Source organism: Hypanus sabinus, chromosome 7 (assembly GCF_030144855.1).
Source record: "Hypanus sabinus isolate sHypSab1 chromosome 7, sHypSab1.hap1, whole genome shotgun sequence".
In the NCBI taxonomy this organism is placed as follows: Eukaryota; Metazoa; Chordata; class Chondrichthyes; order Myliobatiformes; family Dasyatidae; genus Hypanus; species Hypanus sabinus.
This window is the reverse complement of record NC_082712.1, coordinates 9,498,132-9,519,537: the sequence shown is the minus strand read 5'-3', so window position 1 is coordinate 9,519,537 and position 21,406 is coordinate 9,498,132. Positions and strand designations below refer to the sequence as shown.

Sequence of the window (21,406 nt, the reverse complement as noted above, 5' to 3'; positions counted from 1 at the left end):
GGAAGGAGTGTGTGGGTTCCTTTCCAACTCTGTTAGTTAGATGCTTTGTTCTGCTGGTCAGGTGTACTGTTCAGAGTCCCAAGGTTGAAGTGTTGAGTACCGTGCAATATTGAATCTGACAAAGGCATCACGAGGCGCAAGAAACGACTGTGAATGTTAGGGGTTTCAGATGGGCTATTAAAAAGATCATGATATTGGAAATAGTAGATGTCACTGTCTACACAGCGGCTGTACTCCAGAGATTCTATCTTGTAGACTGAAGCCCAGTGTCTGCTCCCATGGATTTTGCTGCCTTCGTTTCTCTGTCTTGGTTCATTTAGTCTGTTTCAATGATTGTTCATGGTGATAATCTGGGCTGTTCTCGAATGCAGCGTCTCCCTTCACTGAATCCATGCCAGTGAGTACAACCAGGCGAGGGTGGGGGACGGGAACGGGAGGCATCAAACCAGTTACAGCCTGGGACAAACTCTGACCCCGCACCTCGTTTTACTTTGCACATGTTTGATTATTGCCTGAAGCCAAATGTAAAATTCAACCAGCTTCATCAGAATTGGGGTTTAATCTCCAGTGATCGCTTTTGTTTAATTGCTGCCGGATTAATTGAGCAGGACTCAATGTCTTTTTTTTTATTTTGCTGGGAATGTCAGGAATTTATAGCTTACACCATTTTGAGTACCCTTTTATATTGGCTCAAACCTGAAAGAGCTCAGGATGTGATACAGTTGGCCGCATGTTGAGTTTGTTCCGTTCATTCAACGATTTGTGTTCTGTTGAAGTTTAATCTGTGTGAAGATACATTGATCTATGAGACTAAGGATTTGTATTCACTTTATCTGAACTCCAGGTTGCCACTGTGACTGTAGGGTGACCCCTGACTTACGTGCCATGATATGTGGACTTTCTTGTTAATAAGGGAATCTCTAAAGATGATTACTTGTAATATGAAAGCAATGCTGTGTAAATATTGTATCAATAAAAGCAAGTTAAAGGTTCTGCAAATGATTTTGTAGTTTATATTCAGTGGCATTGCCTAAATCATCGAGATTCACTATGCCGGAGGTCTACCTGAGCAGCATGGTAGCGCAGCCTGTTAGCGTAATACTATTACAGTATCAATGATCCTGGTCCAGTTCCCGCTGCTGTCTGTAAGGGGTTTGTACATTCTTCCCGTGACTGCGTGGGTTTCTTCTGGGAGCTGTAGTTTCCTCCCACAGTCCACAGACTTACGGGCTACTAAGTTAGTCAATCGCATGGCCCAGAAGGGCCTGTTGCCTTGCTGTATCTCTAAGAGAATAAGTAAGGAATGGCTGCAGAGGCCCTGAAAAGAAGCAGCTGGAAGTCTGAAATGAAGCAGGAAATACTGGAACCTCTCAGCAGGTCGGGAGAGTCATAGAGCAGTACCATACAGGTACAGATCCTTTGGCCCAACTAGACCATACCATCTGTGCCCACCTAATTTCCTGCATTCAGCACATATCTTTCAGACTCTGCCCCTCCATGTACCTGTCCCAACCACTTCCTCAGACAGCTCATTCCATATACTATCCTCTGTGTGAAAAATCTGCCCTTCAGGTTCCTTTTAAATCTTTCCCCTCTCACCCTCAATCTATGCTCTCTAATTTGGGGCTCACCTACCCTGGAGAAATGAGGGAATCCATTACCTTCTTAAAATTTTAAACATTTCTATCAGGCTGTTTCTCACTCTCCTACATCTACCAGGGTACAGAATTAGCCTGGGTGACCTCCCCCCATATCTCAGAGAATGAATCTCATGAAACGTGATTGACCTGAGGTATTGACGTATTTTCCCTCTCCGTAGTTACTGCTCCAGTGTTTTGTGTTTTATTTAAAATTTAAAGAGGTATCCTTTTACACGGTATCAATTTCAAAGTTTCTCTTGAGCAAGAATAAGGTGTTGTAAAGGTTGGCGGTTTAGTCTGCCAAGGACTCTTACCTCCATCATTGCAGTCACCAGTTTCAAACACCAACAGAATTTCAATTCAGAATATGATACTAAGACCATAAGACATAGCAGCAGAATTAGGCCCTTTGGCCCATCGAGTCTGCTCTGCTATTTCATCATGGCTGATCCATTTTCCCTCTCAGCCCCAATATCTTGCATTCCCCCCTCATCCCTTCATGCCTTGAGCAATCAAGAATCTATCAGCCTCTGCCTTAAATATGCATAAAAATGGCCTCCACAGCTGCCTGTGGCAAAGAATTCCTCAGATTCACCACTCTCTGGCTAAAGAAAGTTCTCTCATTCCCTTTCTAAAAGGATGCCCCTCTATTCTGAGGCTGTGTCCTCTGGTCCTAAACTCTCTCACCATCCTCTCCAAATCCATTCCATCAAGGCCACTAGATGATCACTGGTATGATCTACTGTTGTCTCTGGTGCCTTGTGATGTTTTAAACTCAGTGGCCACTTTATTAGGAACTTTATTGGCTGATTAGATAATTGGTCATTAATGCAATTATCTAATCAGCCAATCATGTGGCAGCAACTCAATGCATAAAAGCATGCAGACATGGTCAAGAGGTTCAGTTGCTGTTTAGACCAAACATCAGAATGGGGAAGAAATGTGATCTAAGTGACTTTGATTGTGGAATGATTGTTGGAGCCAGACTGGGTGCTTTGAGTATCTCAGAAACTGCTAATCTCCTGGGAGAATGGTGTAAAAACAAAAAAAAACACAGTGAGTGGCAGTCCTGTGGATGAAAACACCTTGTTAATGACAGAGGTCAGAGGAGAATGGCCAGAATGGTTCAAGCTGACAGGAAGTCGACAGTAACTCAAATAACCACACATTACAAAACTGGTGTGCAGAAGAGCATCTCTGAACACGTAACACATTAAACTTTGAAGTGGATGGACTACAGCAGCAGAAGGCCACACACTTACACTCAGAAGTCACTTTATTAGGTACAGGAGGTTCCTCATAAAGTGGCCATTGAATGTAATTAATGACCTTGTCCCCAATATATTTATGGAGTTAATACAGTCACCCATGTATAGGAGGATGGGGATGACCTTACAGAGGTCTATAACAACACGCTGGGCGTAAGACCATTAGACATAGGAGCAGAATTAGGCTATTCAGCCCAGCGAGTCTGCTCCACCATTCAATCATAGCTAAATTAGAACACAGACAGCACAGTACAGCACAGAATATTCAGACCACAATGTTGTGGTGACATTTTAACCTACTTGGAGATCAATCTAATGCTTCCCCATAGCCCTCCATTTTCCTTTCATCCACATGCATATCACAGTCTCTTAAATGACTGATACATCTGCCTCTACTATCTCTCTGGGCACTGTATTCTACACATATACCAGTCTGTGTAAAAATACCTACTTCATGAGGGGTGTAAGACACTAGATTTAGGAGCAGAATTAGGCCATTTGTCCCTTCCAGTCTGCTCTGCCATTCCATCATGGCTGATTTATTATCCCTCTCAATCCCTTTCTCCTGCCTTTTCCCCGTAACATTTGACGTACTTACTAATCAAGAACCTATCAATCTTTGCATTAAATATAACCAATGACTTGGCTTCCACAGCTGTTTTTGGCATTGAATTCCACAGATTCACCACCCTCTGGCTAAAGAAATTCCTCCTCATCAGTGTTCTAAAGCAATATCTTTGTATTCTGGTCCTAGGCTGTCCCATTATTGGAATATCCTCTCCACATCAACTCCATCTGGGCCTTTCAATAGTTAAGGTTGAAGGCTGGATAGATGGCTCCCGATATTTTTCCCATAGGGAAGTCTAAAACTAGAGGACTGGGTTTAAGGTGAGAGGGGAAAGATTTAAATGGGCTGGGGGAGCACATATGGAACAAGCTGCCAGAGGAGACTGCGACAGAGGGTACGATTACAATATTTACAAGGCTGTTAGACAGATTCATTTATAGAGAAAATGATCTGGATATGGGCCAAACTTAGGTAAATGGGATTAGCTCAGATTTAGGCATTTTGGTTGGCAGGGACATTGGGCCAAAGGGCCTATTGCCATGTGGTGTAACTCTGTGACTCTATGTAACTGGTATCATAGTCTTTGTTGTATTGTAATAACCTGTTCACTATTTGCTTTCACTAAAGAAAATCTCAGCAATGTTGCTGGGACGCCCGATGAGCTTTCAATGGACCACGAGGAGGATTTGCCAGAAAGGATACCTAAACTGGGTAAACTGCCTGGTCCAGATGGGATGCATCTGAGGGTGGGGATAATAAGTTGGGATATTGAAATTGCCTGGGTCACAGTCCTCTCGATATTAACACACTCAGGAGTGGTGCACAAGGGCAAGAAAACTATAAAATGCTCTGCTCTCTCTCCCTTCCTCCCTCTCCTCCTCTTGTTCCCTCCCTCCCTCTCTCCTGTTCGATTTCTATCCCTTCCTCCCTCCATATCCTGTTCCTTCTTCCTTCCCCACTCTCTCTCTCTACCCCATTCTCTTCCTTCTGCTCTCTGTCTCTCTTTCTCCTGCACTTTCTCTCTCTCTCCCTCCTCCTACTGATACTGCCTGACCATCTGAAGCCTCTTGAGAATCAGTGTTTTTGTTTCAGAATTTCCAGAATCTTTTAGATCCAAACCATTTTCTTTCTTTCTCTACCTGATATTCTGCAGGATACTCTAACTTACGTGTTCTGCCAACCAATCTAAAGGTCCCAGCAAGAAAAGCCACCTGCACAACTCTACATTTCCTGCAGTTCTTTCCTTAAAGATGAGTCATGGTTCAGTAATTCTTCTAACACTCGGACTAGGTTGTATTTCCCTCCCTCTCTACCTTACACAAGTGTTTTTGTTCATTGTCCTGTTTCCTCCTGGTGCTCTGGTTTCCTCCCACAGTTCAAAGATGTACTGGTTAGTAGGTTAATAGGTCATTGTAAATTGTCCTGTGATTAGCTTAGGTTAACTAGGGTTACTGGACAGCCCAGATTGTTGGACCAGAAAAGCCTGTTCAACACTGTATCTATAAATAAATAAAATTCATTTTGTTGTTTATTATGCACATTTTGAGATGTGTAATTTATGTTCATTTATGGTAAATTATGCTTGTCCCATCTAGATCTCTGCTGCTGCCACAAAAAGCTAATTTTCATGGTATTCATGGCATCCTATGTCTATAAAACATAGGAGCAAAATTAAACCATTCAGCCCCTCGTGTTCTGTGTATCTAAAGTAGGTGCCACTCAAGTCGAGTATGATGTTCTACAAGGTTGTGTGTTGGTGGGTCCTCGGGCAGCTGGAGAGGTAATTCAGGATCACATTCTGGTGCAGTATGGGCTAGAGTGTGTGGTGGCTCAGATTAGTAGCCTGGTCTTTTTGTTTCTCTTGTTAACAATAAATTTGAATTTGAGAGTATGTTGAAACACTTCCAACGCGATTCCGATGGAATTATATCGGACCCAAGAATGAGGAAGATATCCTGATGCAGGGTTTCAAAATGAAGCATCAACAATTCCTTTCCCCACATACGCTGCTTGGACCCACTGAGTTCCTGCAGCAGATTATGTATTGCTCCAGACTCCAGCATCTGATCTGGTATCTCTTACATCTCCAAGGTTAATTTGCAGGTTGAGTCTGTGGTGAGGAAGGCAAATGCAATGTTAGCGTTCCTTTCAAGAGGACTAGAATATAAAAGCAAGGATATAATGTTGAGACTTTATAAAGCACTGATGAGGCCTCACTTGGAGTTTTGTAAGCAGTTTTGGCCCCTCTTAGAAAGGACCTTCTGAAACTGGAAAGGATTCAAAGGAGGTTCATGAAAATGATTCCAGGATTGAATGGCTTGTCATATGAAGACTGGTTAATGGCTCTGGGCTGTATTCACTAGAATTCAGAAGTATGAGAGGGTGACCTAATTGAAACCTATCGAATGGCGAGAGGCCTTGACAAAGTGGATGTGGAGAGGATGTTTTCTATGGTGAAAGAGTCTAAGACCAGAGGACACAGTCTTAGAATAGGAAGGTGTCCTTGTAGAACCAAGATAAGGAGAAATTTCTTTAGTCAGAGTGAGGAATCTGTGGAATTCATTGCCACAGGTAGTTGTGGAGGCCAAGTATTGATGGATATTTAAGGCAAAGGTTGACAGATTCTTGATTGATCAGGGCATGAAGGGATATGGTTGAGGGGGGTAGGCAAGAGATTGGGGCTGGGAGGGGAAATGGATCAGTAATGATGGAATGGCAGAGCAGACTCGATAAGCTGAATGACCTAATTCTGCTCCTATACCTTATCGTCTTATAAAACAATATGGCATCATCATGGCCCTGGATTTAGGATGCCGGGGTATGTCCTATTCACACAAGATCTAACCTAGTTAGTGGTCACCCAGTCCCTTCCCAATCATCAATAACCTGCTGGAGCAGGGGTTCCAAACCTTTTTTATGCCATCGACCAGTACCATTAAGCAAGAGATTCATGGACCCCAGGATGTGAACCCCTGTGCAAGCAACTCTCACTCACCGATGACCCACACGTGACCAAGCAGCCGTGTTCTGGTGAAGCAGTGAAAGTGGCTTCCCTTCAAGTCAAGGCAGAACAACCAATATTACGTCGGTAGCTGTGGTAAAACTGAAGTCTATCCCATCTTCTCACAGCTACCATTGGGCAGGAGTTACAGAAATCTGAAGGCAGCAACTTTAAATTCCTTGGTGTTATCATTTCAGAGGAGCTGCTCTAGGCCCAACAGGTAAATACAATTACAAAGAAATCATGGCAGCACCTCTACTTCCTTATGTGTTTGCGAATATTTTGGCATGGTATCTAAAACACTGACAAATCTCTATAGATGTGTGGTGGAGAGTATATTGACTGGCTGCATCACAGCCTGGTATGGAAACACCAATGCCATTGATTGGAAAATCCTACAAAAAGTAGTGGCTACAGCCCAGTCAATCACGGGTTAAGCCCTCCCCACCATTAAGATTACATCTCCATGAAGAGTTGTCGCAGGAAAGCAATTTCCATCATCAGGGACTCCACCACCCAGGTCATTCTCTCTCCTCACTGTTGCCATCAGGAAGAAGGTACAGGACTTACACATCAGGTTCAGGAACAGATATTATTACCCTTCAACCATTAGGCTCTTGAACCAGAGTGGATAACTTCACTTGCCCCATCACTGAAATGTTCCCACAACCTATGTACTCACTTTCAAGGACTTTTCATCTCATATTCTTAATATTATTTATTATTTCTTTCCTTTTGTATTTGCACAGTTTGCTGTCTTTTGCGCACTGGTCGATGCCCAACTGGGGTGGTCTTTCACTGATTCTTTTATGGATTTGAGTATGCCCACAAGTAAATGAAGCTCAGATTTGTATATGGAGATATGCATGTACTTTGACAATAAATTTTCTTTGAACTTTGAAGTTCCATACCATCAGGTTCAGGAACAGCTACTTCTCTTCAAATGGCTGGTTCTTGGACCAGCTGGCATAACCATAATCACTGCCCCAGCTTAACAAAATTATGACCACTTTGATCAGTCTGCACTATGATGAACTTTGTTTTATTTTCTGTTCTAATGGTGTCCTTCCTTGTAAAAATTATGTATAATCTATCTTTTTCTCATGCTTGGTTTTTATCTGATGCTCTGTACTGGTAATGCTGCTCTAAGTTTCTCATTGCATCCTTGCACATATGGATTTGTCCAAATGACAGTAACACCACGTTGACTTTCAACCAGGGACATTAAGGCAATGTTCAGTTCGACAATCTCAGAAGAGCAATTTAAGGAGTTCCAGTCTTCTCCCCATGACCACATAGTTCCTCCAACTGCTCCGGTTCCCTCCCACATTCCAAAGACGGGGTCGCTGAGTTAATTGCCCCTGGTGTATGGGTGAGAGGTAGATTCTGGAGTTGAGAATTGACTAGGATTGGTGTAAATGGTCAACACAGACTCTGCGTGCTGGGACCTGTTTCTGTGCTGTCACACCCAGATTCTCAGTGTGTCTCTCAACCCCAAGGGACAAACTAAGAAAAAGAAGCTGGCAAAGAAGATTGCCAGCATCCGGAATAGTTTGATTCTGGACTCTCCCGTCCTGTGCAACATGTCCTCCTCCAGCTGCACCTTGGGTGCCTAATGTTTGCTGTGTGAGTGGGATCTCGCTGTGTAGAACCCATCTGCTGTTTTCCTACAAAACATGCTATGGGATGCTTTGAAGAGTCTAATGGATGTGAAATATAGTATGACTGGACATGATGGGCTGAGTGGCCTCCGGTGTTCCCTTAAGCTGTGTGTGGCCATGCCTTTGTTGCCACGCAGTTGGAATTATCTTTAATAAAATGTTAATGTAATTTTGAATTCATGTAAATATAATCAACGTACCACAATTTTTACTTTGGAACATTTTAGAACTTCAACATATTTACATTGTCAGTGTTTCAAGTTACAAAACTGTTACAAATTGTAACGATAAACCTAGAATGGAAATCAGCAATTCATTGTCAATAAACCGCTGGCTCACCAAACGCTGATGCCATTAAATCTGCTACACAGTTTTCAGGCTGTGTAAAGATGTCCTGCTGGTTGGTGCAGCTGTAAAAAAATTAGAGGGAGCATCGATGGCCTCCTTCTGTGCTTCAATTTTCCATATGGCATAAAACAGCCCGTTCGGCCCAACCATTTCATGCCAACTTGAAACCTTCCACATTTCCTCCTATTAAACTACCTATGGATCTCGCTGTCCATTTCCCTCATATACTTGCCCAGCATATGAAATGCTTCAGGGCTGTTCATCTCACCCACACCCCGCGTGAGTCTCACCGTTCTCTACACAAAGGAGGCTCTTCACAATTCCCTATTGGGTTTCTTCACGATAAGATGACCTCTGATGTATATTGTTCTCTACAAAGGGCAGCCACTTTATCAACACCCCTCATCATTCGATCACCTCTCAAAGGGGAACTCAGTAAATGCATCCTTTTGTGATGTAGAATACCTTCCATCCTTCTGGTTAACCTGTCCACACCTCCCCCATTATATATGACACACTCCTACCACACACTAACATTAAAGTCAAAGATTTGTAGTTATCAGTAAGAGGCTGAGGATAGAGCTCAGGCTACTGAAAGCCACTTGGGAGCCTATTAGCAAGTGGCAGTTTTCCCTGAGACGTGACTCTCACGTCTGCTCATTAAGGTAAGGGATGATAATTAGCTTTGAGAACTGATTCCAGTTGAATGAGACCAGCTGACCCAATGACCCTGGCCAGCCTGCGGTGGGTTGTGTTCCGCACTCCAGGTCTTGTGTTAAAGTGAACCCTCGCATCTCTGCTCGTTCCCGGATCCCTCTCTTGCCAAGAGTGACGGCATGGGGAAAGGGGAGTTGATGCGGGGTGGAGCTTCATCCTCCCAGACAGATGGCCACACGTTCAAACTGCCAAAGCTGCCCGTTGCTTGATCCATCTGTTGCCACTGTCTGTGTATCACCCTGCAGGCATTCTGTGTCCCTTGGTATCCTGGCCAGAAATCGAAAATTAAATATCAAAATAGCTTGGAATTAGTGTGGTAGCAACTGCACCGGAAATGGTTTTCTGGATCATAGAACAAGAAGTTTATCCAAAATTATCGTGGCAGCAGTCACAAAGTTCAAAGTTCAGAGTCAATTTATTATCAAAGTATGTATACGTCACCGTATACAACCCTGAGATTTATTTTCTTGCAGGCATACACCATAGATACAAGAAACAAAATAGAATCTACAAGGAAATACAATACAATGAAAATCTACACATAAACAAAACAAAGACAAACAAGCAACAAATAGTAAATAAATAGATAGATAATATTGAGAACATGAGATGCAGCGTCCTTGAAAGTGAGTCCATAGGTTGTGGAATCAGTTCAGTGTTCAAGTTAGTTAAGTTACCCCCTTTAGTTCAAGATCCTGATGGTTGAGGGGTTATAACTGTTCCTGAACCTGGTGGTGTAGGTCCTGAGGATCCTGGGAATCTTATACCTTCTTCCTGATGACAGCAACAAAAAGGGAGCATGTCCTGGATGGTGGGGTCCCTGATGATGGATGTTGCTTTCTTGTGGCAACATTCCCATTGTTTCTAACGTATACAGTATATATCTTATTCCCTTAATGCTTAGAACGTACAGCACAACAACAGGCCCCATAATGTCTGTGCTGAACTCAATGCACAATTAAATTTTCTTTTGCCCTTACATGATCTCTCCATTCCCTGCATGTTCAAATGTCTGTCTAAACATCTCTATTGTATCTGCTTCCACCACCACCCTTGGCACCCACCACTCTGCAAAAGACTCAACCCACACCAATCCACCTCAACCCTTCCCTGAAACTTAAACCACAGCTGATGTCTCTTCTCCCTAGTGCAGATGTAAAGTTATGGTCACCGAACATATTCACTGTTTTCCCTCCTTTCTCCCTTCTTTTTACACCAGCTATATCTCCATTTTGTTTCGAGTCCAGATGAAGGGTCTCAACACAAAATATTGACTGTCCGTTTCCCTCGTTCTCATCTGGGGTTTCTTGTTGTTAGGGATTCAGCAGGTTTGTGATTTCTAGAATCACCAGCACACTACTCCCTCCGATCTCCCTGCTCACCCCCTTCCCTTCAATCCATGCTCTAATATACCTACAGATTCCATCTTCTTCAGATTTTTGTTACTTCCACCTATCAATTTCCACCTTCTTATATGATTCCTATTCTCGACCCCTCCACTTGCCAATCACCCCTATCAACTGTATCCACCTATCATCGGCCAGCCTTTGCTGCCACCTCCCAATCCTTTTTATATTGATTATCTCCCTTCTTATCTTCCCGACCCAGAAAGTAGACTGTACATTTTTTCCCACAGATGCTGCCTGACCTGCTGAGTTCCTCCAGCATTTTGTGTGTTACTCCTGATTCCTGCATCTTTCCTTTCTCCATGTTAGTGCTAGATGATTGCCATTGACCTACAGTCAAGATGATATAATTTTCCCTAAACCATAATATTATGTTAATTACTAAATCATTCAAGGAAATCACAATTCTTTTCAATGTGCCAAAGACTTCCTCTTGGGAGTTACCTAGCAACATCCAGAAGGTAATTTATTGAATACAGGAGGGATTTGCTTCCTGAATTTGTATCTTACTGGAAAACAAGATTCAAGAATCAAGATTGTTTAATGTTATTTGCAGTACACAATGTGAAGGAAAATTAAATAATTGTTACTCTGGATCTGATGCAACACAAAAAAACACAGTAATAAAAAACACAATAAATATATATACATAAAATAGTTTATATTCATTGATTGATTGTATGCCCATAGTGTGACAGAGTTTGGGGTAATGCCAGATGAAGAATTTCCCCTAGAACTGGGACTCAGGAATGATGAGGTCTCCCCATGCTTCTGCACCTCCACCCCCAAAACCTTGGGTGTTTACTCCCCCTACTGTCAAATAAAACTAAGGAAAAATTATTAATAACACTGAAGATGGAACGTGATAACATGTGTGCAGCATATTCACCTTTATTAATCGGGGCATTGAGTTCAGGAATCAGGAATTTATGTAGCAGCTTTATAAAACTCTGGAGAATTGCATTTAATTCTGGTAGGACTATCGGAAGGCTATCAAGGCTTGGGAGAGAGTGCAGAAGAGGTACAACAGGATGCTGCCTGGATTAGAGGTTGGACAAACTTGGATTGTTTCTTCTGGGGTAGTGGAAACTGAGGGGCACCCTGATAGAAGGTTATAAAATAATAAGATTCATTAAATAGATAGCTAGTACCTTTTTGCCATGGTCAAAACATCTGATAGTAGAGGGCATGCAATTAAGGTGAGAGGGGTTAAGTTCAAAGGAAGTGTGAGGGGAAAGTTCTTTCGCACAGTGATGGGTGCATGGAACGTGCTCCCAGGTGTGGTGGTGGGGGCATGATGGGGAGTATAAACCGTTTACAGATCTGTTGAACTGTGAGGCCTGCTTCTATACTCAATTCTCTGAACTTAGCTGATCAATGGTGTGGTGAACTACATATACCTGTCTGGTCACCCACCCCCGCCCCCACCGCTGACTGCTCCTGTGGCTCCTCCCACTGACCGTGGCTCCTCCCACAGACCCCGGTATAAAGGCGATTGAGGCCTGAGCCCTGCCCTCAGTCTCCAGGATGTAGCATGGTGGTCAATTGCTGTCTGTTCTTTCTTCCAGTCAATAAAAGCCTATATCTCGCCTCACGTCTCAGAGAGTTATTGATGGTGCATCAAATGGTTCACTGCTGGAGCATTCTCATCATTACACTATTCAAATTCCCAGTCCCAGTTTCTTGTTGTTTGGGATTCAGCAGGTTTGGGATTTGTAGAATTTCACACCAGTGGAGAGAATAGCTCAGCGTTCTACTTAGTGGAAGCTCAAGAGAGCAGACATCAGCACTGGGAGATCACAAAACGCAAATCAACCAGCCGACAGATTTAATTAAGGAAATTCTGAAATACACTCCAAACAAAATGTTAAACACACAGTAGCATGGGAGCCGACCAGTTAGCAAACAAATCCATCAGCTGGTTTGGACCATGGTGGTAGTCGACTGGGAATTTGATTACTGTAATGATAACTTCAGGAGAGGAAATAATAACTCAGGCAGCATTCGGGGGCAAAGATAAGGTAGGTGCTGAGAGGGCTCTGCTGCTGGAGAGGGAAACTGTGACTGTGGCTGGTTCCCAAAGGTATAAATTAGCGGCAATCAGTAATAGGTTCAAAGTTTAAAATTCAAAGTAAATTTATTATTAACAATCCAAGTTTGTCCCACCTCTCCTTATATGTCACTATATACTACCCTGAGTTTTACTTTGTTACAGGCATTCACAGTAAATACAGTAGAATCAATGAAAAACTACCCGTAAAAACTGAGGGGACAACCAATGTGCAAAAGAAGACAAACCGCAAATACATAAAAAACAAACAATAACAATAATAAATAAATAATATTGCAAATGTGAGATATGGAGTAGTTGAAAGTGAGTCCATAGCTTGTGGGAATCAGTTCAGCAGTGGGGTGAGTGAAGTTATCCCCTCTGGTTCATAAGCCTGATAGTTGAGGGGTAATAACTGTCCCTGAACCTAGTGGTGTGGGACCCAAGGTTCCTATACTTCCTTCCTGATGATAACAGCGAGAAGAGAGTATGGCCTGGATGGTAGATCCATGATGATGGATGCTGCTTTCCTGCGACAGTGCTCCATGTAGATGTGCTCAATAGTAGGGAAGGCTTTACTCTCAATGGATCAGGCCGTATCCACAATGTTTTTTATGACCCCCTGTACCTGTCCCATTATCCAATAAATGTCACTGATGACAGACCTCTATCACACATCCATTTTTATATTTTTTCTATTCAGCAGAAGAATCAGTACAGTGTGTGCGTGTTCTCAAAGGTTAACACACTTTTATTTTATCTATTTAAAGATACAGCATGGCAACAGGCCCTTTCAGCCCAACGAGCCCCTGCTTCCCAGTTATACCTGTTTGACCATCTAACCTAGTCCATTCGTCTTTAGACTGTGGGAGGAAACTGGACCCCGTGGGGGAAACCCATGTAGTCACAGGAAGAACGTACAAACTCCTGACAGACAGCAGTGGAGTTGCAGTACTGTGATAACATTACTCTGCCATGCTACCCACTTTTTTTCTTCTCATCCTGCAGTATTAATTTATGTAATAGAACCTGAATTAAAATAAGCAAATCCCAGCTAGGAGCCTTATTAATCAAAACTCCAATTGGTCATTCTATGTGTATGTGAAAGAAAGGGCATTCGTATCCACAGCCACCCAGTCTTTCACTCCCAAGGGCAGAGGGAAAAAATAGTGATCTTAACTTGAAAATGATCTTGAAAAGAAAAGGCAGTGTTCCACTCTATTTTTAAACCAAACATCCATTAAAGCATAAGCCCTTGGCTATTCTTCATTCACTGAAAAAGGTCAGTGATTTGTCCACATCCATGTATTGATATGAACTTTTTTCATTGCTATAAAGTAGAATGTTATGCCTTTTAAAGCTCTTAATGGTCTGGGACCAGACTACATCACGAAACTGTTTTTGTTTTATAATCCTGCTCGAACTCTCAGGACTCTTAAATTTAAACTATCTCCTCAAATGACAATTGGCAGGTCAGCTTTTTTGACCTACACTCCTAAACTGTTGAACTCAATACCTAAAACCATAAAGGAGGCAGACTCAATTAAACAGCAACTCAAAACCTGTTTATTTAACCTTTAACAATCATCTTTTTCTTTTATTTTCATGCTCATTTTTTATATTTTGTTTTCATTTTATCCCATTGTAAAGCACACTGATCTTCATTGTCTGTATGAAAAGTGCTCCATAAATAAATTATTATTGTTATTTCTCTTTTTTCTCTCTCTTTCTAACCTTTCTGCTCTGTCAAGGGTTCAGTGAAGCAAAGACTTTGTTCATTCACCATGCAGGGCAAGTCATAATCGAAGTTGGATCATCATGAGTGGGAGGGACATTAAAGGGATCTCACTTGCAGCGCACAGCTCCCGTACTGAGAGGAAATCCTCATGAACTGTGTTTTGGGTGCAGAACTTCAACCTTCAATGAGAGGACAATGGGGATTACGAGAAGAAATTATTTCTACCATGAAGCAGTAAGCTGGTGTGGAAAGTCTGATGCAGAGATGAAGGAAGAAAATTTGGAGGGAGGGGGCATTTGATGATCCTTTATTGATTATGAACTTAACAGGTACCCTAGTGAGTCAGATCTGTAACTCCCTCAATTATTTTTAAAAAATCTAAATAGGTAATTAAGCTACAAGTTTTTCATAGGATTGACTGGCTGCTTTATAATGGGTTCTGCCTTTAAACCAGATAAAGGAGTTTTAACTGAGCAACCTCAGCTCTTCAGCCACATGAGAGGAAATATGTTGCAGGATTACAGATAAATAAATGAGTTGCTCTGAAGGGAGCTAGCATGGACCCAATGGGCTGAATTACTACCTTCTGCATCCTAATAAATAAGTACAACAACATCTTTGATCAGCAGCAAATGCTGGTGGGAGAGGTGAACTAACAGTTAATTATTACACAGAATAAACGATGAACAGTGTTTTCAAACAGGAAGGAAACTATTTACTAAAACCTGCTGTTGATCGCCATTAGTTAGAAACACCTTGCTAATTATATTAAACCAAGTAATCCGGGAAAAACCAACTGAGAATTCTTAGCTTGTCCCCCAAGCGCCCCAAGTAGCGAGGCAGCAGTGGGAGGAACCAAAACACGACAACTGGTGCTTATCAATGCTTTGCAAAATAGGTTGGCATATGGCAACACTCCACACCTCACAGCTCTTTCATTGAACCCCACGACTTCCCTGCACTGAGAGACACTCTTAAAGGGACCTGCACAGAACAGAAAACAAGACTTATAATGTATTGTAATTCACACAAGTCGCTGGAGGGACCCTGGGGAGATTAAAAACTCTATGGAGTCGACGTTTCAGGCAGAGACCCTTCATTCACGAGACCTGACGAACCTGCTCAGTCTAAAACATCAACTCTTTATTCCTTTCCATGAATATGCCTGGCCTGCTGAGTTCCTCCAGCATTTTGTGTGTTTTGCTCTGGATTTCCAGCATCTGCAGAATCTGTTGTACCAATAATGCATTATCTTGCATGCAGTTTATCCATCTTGCAAGCTTCACATTTTTTTTTCAATTTAGAGATACAGCACGGGCAAAGGTCCTTCCGGCCCAAGGAGCCTGCGCCACCCAGTTACTCCATGTGACCGATTAACCTATGCCTTTGGACTATGGGAGGAGACCAGAACACCCAGAGGAAGCCCATGGGGTCATGGGAAGAATGTACAAACTCCTTACAGACAGTGCCAGGAACTGAACCTAGGTCCCTGGCACTGTAATAGTGTAATGCTAACTGCTACACTACCGTGCTGTTAAAAACATTTGTATTTGCATTTCTCTTTGTTGACTACATTCATAACTTGGTATGCCGATGGTACCTAGCATTTACATAACACCATCAGTGTAGCCAGCCGGTCCTGCCTTCCAACATCACACCCTTCTTACCCCAACTTACCCTCGCTGCCTTGATAAAGCAGTCAGCATTATCCGAACACCACCTAGCCTGACATTCTCTCTTCTTCCCTCTCCCATGGGGCAAAATATACGAAAGCATGAAAGCACGTATAACCAAGCTCAAGGACAGTTTCTACCCCGCTGCTTCAGACTTTTTGACAGATCTCTTATACGATAAGATGAACTCTTGACCTCACAATCTATGTACTTTTTTGATTACCTACACTGCACTTTCTCTGTAGTTTTTAAAGTTTACTCTGCATTATTATCATTTTACCTCAATGTACTGTTTAATAATTTGATTGTTTGAGCAAAGGTAAAGTCAAAGTAAATTTATTATCTAAGTATGTATACAACCATGAGATTCATTTCTTTTGCAGCTATTTACAGGAAAATAAAGAAATACAACAGAATTCATGAAAAACTCTACATAAATAAATAACTACTAATAAACAATGAATAAACAAAAAAAAGACAAACTGTGCCAATGAAAAACAAAAGGTATAAATATTGGCAGGGAGAGAGAGGGCTCCAGGAGAGAGGGGGTGTGGAGGTTAGGGTTAGGGGCAGAGTCCTATCTGAATGCAAACCAGGACAGTACGATATGGAGAGCAAGCGGGTGCCCATGTAGTAGGCTCCCCCTTTCCGCACAGCTGATGAATCCAAAGGAATGGCAGAAATCAAAATTGTCTGGCATCAGCGTTGTCGCAGAAGTTGCCAGTCATGAAGTAATGTTACAGCGATGTAAGACCTTAGCTAGATCCCACTTGGAGAACTGTGTTCAGTTCTGGTCACCTCACTACAGGGAGGATGTGGATACTATAGAGAAAATGCAGAGGAGATTTACAAGGGTGCTGACCGGATTGGAGAGCCTGCCTTATGAGAATAGGTTGAGTGAACTTTCTCCTTGGAGCAACAGAGGATGAGAGGTGACCTGGTAGAGGTGTGGAAGATGATGAGAGGCATTGATCGTGTGGCTAGCCAGAGGCTTTTTCCCAGGGCTGAAATGGCTAACATGAGGGGGCATAGTTTTAAGGTGCTTGGAAGCAGGTATAGAGGGGATGTCAGGGGTAAGTTTTTCACACAGAGTGGTGGGTGCATGGAATGCACTGCCTGTGATAGTGGTAGAGACTCTTGGATAGGTACATGGACAATAGACGATAGACAACAGGTGCAGAAGTAGACCAGTCAGCCCTTCGAGCCTGCAACACCATTTTGAGATCATGGCTGATCATCTACTATCAATACCCGGTTCCTGCCTTGTCCCCATATCCCTTGATTCCCCTATCCATAAGATACCTATCCTTCTTGAAAGCATCCAGAGAACTGGCCTCCACTACCTTCCGAGGCAGTGCATTCCAGACCCCCATAACTCTCTGGGAGAAGAAGTTTTTCCTTACTCTGTCTTAAATGACCTACCCCTTATTCTCAAACCATGCCCTCTGGTACTGGACTCTCCCAGCATCTGGAACATATTTCCTGCCTCCATCTTGTCCAATCCCTTAACAACCTTATATGTTTCAATCAGATCCCCTCTCAATCTCCTTAATTCCAACGTGTACAAGCCCAGTCTCTCTAACCTCTCTGCGTAAGACAGTCCAGACACCCCAGGAATTAATCTCGTGAATCTACGCTGCACTTCCTCTACAGCCAGGATGTCCTTCCTTAACCCTGGAGACCAAAACTGTACACAATACTCCAGGTGTGGTCTCACCAAGGCTCTGTACAAATGCAAGAGGATTTCCTTGCTCTTGTGCTCAATTCCCTTTGTAATAAACGCCAACATTCCATTAGCCTTCTTCACTGCCTGCTGCACTTGCTCATTCACCTTCAGTGACTGATGAACAAGGACTCCTAGATCTCTTTGTATTTCTCCCTTACCTAACTCTACACCATTCAGATAATAATCTGCCTTCCTGTTCTTACTCCCAAAGTGGATAACCTCACACTTATTCACATTAAACGTCATCTGCCAAGTATCTGCCCACTCACCCAGCCTATCCAAGTCACTCTGAATTCTCCTAACATCCTCATCACATGTCACACTGCCACCCAGCTTAGTATCATCAGCAAATTTGCTGATGTTATTCTCAATGCCTTCATCTAAATCATTGATGTAAATCATAAACAGCTGTGGGCACCCCACTAGTCACCACCTACCATTCCAAGAAACACCCATTCACTGCTACCCTTTGCTTTCTATCTGCCAACCAGTTTTCTATCCATGTCAATGTCTTCCCCCCGATGCCCTGAGCTTTGATTTTACCCACCAATCTCCTATGTGGGACCTTATCAAATGCCTTCTGAAAATCGAGGTACACTACATCCACTGGATCTCCCCCATCTAACTTCCTGGTTACATCCTCGAAAAACTCCAACAGATTAGTCAAGTATGATTTACCCTTGGTAAATCCATGCTGGCTCGGCCCAATCCTATCACTGCTATCTAGATATGCCACTATTTCATCCTTAATAATGGACTCTCGCATCTTCCCCACCACCGATGTCAGGCTGACAGGTTGATAGTTCTCTGTTTTCTCCCTCCCTCCTTTCTTAAAAAGTGGGATAACATTAGCCATTCTCCAATCCTCAGGAACTGATCCTGAATCTAAGGAACATTGGAAAATGATTACCAATGCATCTGCAATTTCCAGGGCCACCTCCTTTAGTACCCTAGGATGCAGACCATCTGGACCTGGGGATTTGTCAGTCTTCAGTCCCATCAGTCTACTCATCACCATTTCCTTCCTAATGTCAATCTGTTTCATTTCCTCTGTTACCCTATGTCCTTGGCCCATCCATACATCTGGGAGATTGCTTGTGTCTTCCTTAGTGAAAACAGATCTAAAGTACTCATTAAATTCTTCTGCCATTTCTCTGTTTCCCATAAAAATTTCACCCAATTCATTCTTCAAGGGCCCAACATTGTTCTTAACTATCTTCTTTCTCTTCACATACCTAAAAAAGCTTTTGCTATCTTCCTTTATATTCCTGGCTAACTTGCGTTCGTACCTCATTTTTTCTCCCCGTATTGCTTTTTTGGTTAAGTTCTGTTGTTCCTTAAAAACTTCCCAATCATCTGTCCTCCCACTCACCTTAGCTCTGTCATACTTCTTTTTTTTATTGCTATGTAATCTCTGACTTCCTTTGTCAACCACTGTGTCCCCTTTCCCCCCTTTGAATCCTTCCTTCTCTGGGGGATGAACTGATTTTGCACCTTGTGCATTATTCCCAAGAATACCTGCCATTGCTGTTCCACTGTCTTTTCTGCTAGGCTATCCGTCCAGTCAACTTTGGCCAGCTCCTCCTTCACGACTCCATAGTTTCCCCTGTTCAACTGCAATACTGACACCTCCGAGCTGCCCTTATCCTTCTCAAATTGCAGATAAAAACTTATCATATTATGATCACTACCTCCTAATGGCTCCTTTACTGCAAGATTGCTTATCAAATGGAGCTTAGTAAAACAGAAGGCTATGCGGTAGGAAAATTCTGGGCAGTTTCTAGAGTAGGTTACATGATTAGCACAACATTGTGGGCTGAAGGGCCTGTAATGTACTATAGATTTCCACATTCAACTCAACGTAGGACTGTCTTAGGCATGCCGGCTCCAGATTTTTCCTTGGGGTTTACTCCCAAAGTCTTCCCCATGAGTGGGAATAGCCACAAGGCAGCAGCAGAGGTTTGAGATCACAAACAAGAGAAAATCTGCAGTTGCTGAAATCCAAGCAACACACGCAAAATGCCGGAGGAACTGAGCAGGCCAGGCAACGTGGATGGAAATGAAGAAACAGTCAACATTTCAGCCAAGACTCTTCTTCAGAATGGGAAAGGAAGGGAGAAGCTGCCAGAATAAAATGGTGAGAGGAGGGGAAGGAGGATAGCTAGGAAATGATAGGTGAAGCCAGGTGGGTGGGAAAGGTGAAGGGCTTAAGAGGAAGGAATCTATCAGGAGAGGGGAGTAGACTACAGGGCAAAGGAAAAGAAGAGGGGTTAAGTGTAGGGTTGAACTTAGTTGGATGAGTAAAGATAGGAAGGCTTTAGTTGGGTGTTAGTAATGGTGTTGGCTTATTACTGTCATATGTGCAGATACAGTGAAAAACCTGTCTTGCATACTATACAGGTTTAGGGTTGGTAAATTGTGGGCATGCTATGTTGGCGCTAGAAGCATGGAAATATTGGCTGGCTGGCCACAGCACATCCTTGGACTGTGTTGGTAATTGAAGCAAACAATATATTTCATAAGTTGTTTCAATGTTTTGATGTACTTGTGACTAATAAAGCTGGTCTTTAAAGATCTCATCATGGTGCGTGTATCTTATTGTCTACCTGCACAGCACTTCCTCTGAATTGTAACACTTTATTCTTTATTCTGTCATAGAACAGGTCCACTTGAGAGTTGTATAACAACAGGGTAGAAGCTGTCCTTGACCCTGGTGGTATGTTTTCGGGATTTTGTATCTTCTGCCCAATGGGAGAGGAGTGGGTGGGGTCTGTGAGTATGCTGGCTGCTTTGCTGAGGCAGCAAGAAAACAGAGGTATGTTTTGAAATAATCCATGTGGACGGCTTGTATACAAATCCTTTCACTGTATCTCAGTACGTATGGCAATAATAAACCAATAAATTGATAAACCTGTGATTAAGTTGGGCTGAAATCCTTGTGCAAGGATAGCTTGGTCTTACCTTCAAATAGACCCCAAGAGCCTCCACAGACCGCAGAGATTCCATGGTGCCTTTTACAAGCTCTGCAAGTGGAAAAAGAGTGGAGAGTTATCATTTAAGTTTAAAGTTCGAAGTGATTTATTATCACCTTAATGTCACCATATACTTTCTTGAAATTCATTTTCTTGCAGGCATTTACAAGAAAATAACCAATGCATAAATAAGACAAATCATGCAAATAATAAAATAAATAATATTGAGAACATAAGTCTACTCCCATCATCCAGGCCATACTTTCTTCTTGCTGCTACAGGAAGAAGGTACAGGAGCCTTAGGGCTCACACTATCAGATTCAGGAACAATTGTTACTCTTCAACCATCATGCTCCTGAACCAGTGTGGATAACTTCCACAACCTATAGACTCACTTTCAAGGGATCTACAATTCATGTCCTCAGTATTATTTAATTATTCATCTATTTATTTTTTATCTTATTATTGTACTCGCACAGTTTGTCTTATTTTAAACGTTGGTTGTTCGTCCATCTTTGTTTCGGTGTAGTTTTTCATTGATTGTATTGTATCATCTGGGAATGCCGGCAAGAAAATGAATCTCAGGGTGACATATATGTACTTTGATCCGAAACTTACTTACATACTTAGGTTGTGGG

At 42.5% G+C, this 21,406-nt stretch overlaps 2 protein-coding genes across 2 annotated transcripts in view; one reads left to right on the top strand and one right to left on the bottom strand.

The window, feature by feature from the left end:
- nat8l (N-acetyltransferase 8-like) overlaps positions 1-5,014 on the top strand; it is a 72,614-nt gene extending 67,600 nt beyond the window's left edge. Inside the window, exon 3 of the mRNA XM_059974196.1 lies at positions 4,104-5,014. Coding sequence (XP_059830179.1) covers positions 4,104-4,519 — 416 coding nt within the window. The 3' untranslated portion in view covers positions 4,520-5,014. The remainder of the gene's footprint in view (positions 1-4,103) is intronic.
- A 7,625-nt stretch (positions 5,015-12,639) lies between these two features.
- poln (polymerase (DNA directed) nu) overlaps positions 12,640-21,406 on the bottom strand; it is a 283,259-nt gene continuing 274,492 nt past the window's right edge. The window contains exons 21-22 of the mRNA XM_059974013.1: positions 20,758-20,819; positions 12,640-15,381 (exon numbers count right to left, since the gene is read on the bottom strand). Of these exons, the coding sequence (XP_059829996.1) occupies positions 15,322-15,381; positions 20,758-20,819 (122 nt within the window). The 3' untranslated portion in view covers positions 12,640-15,321. The remainder of the gene's footprint in view (positions 15,382-20,757; positions 20,820-21,406) is intronic.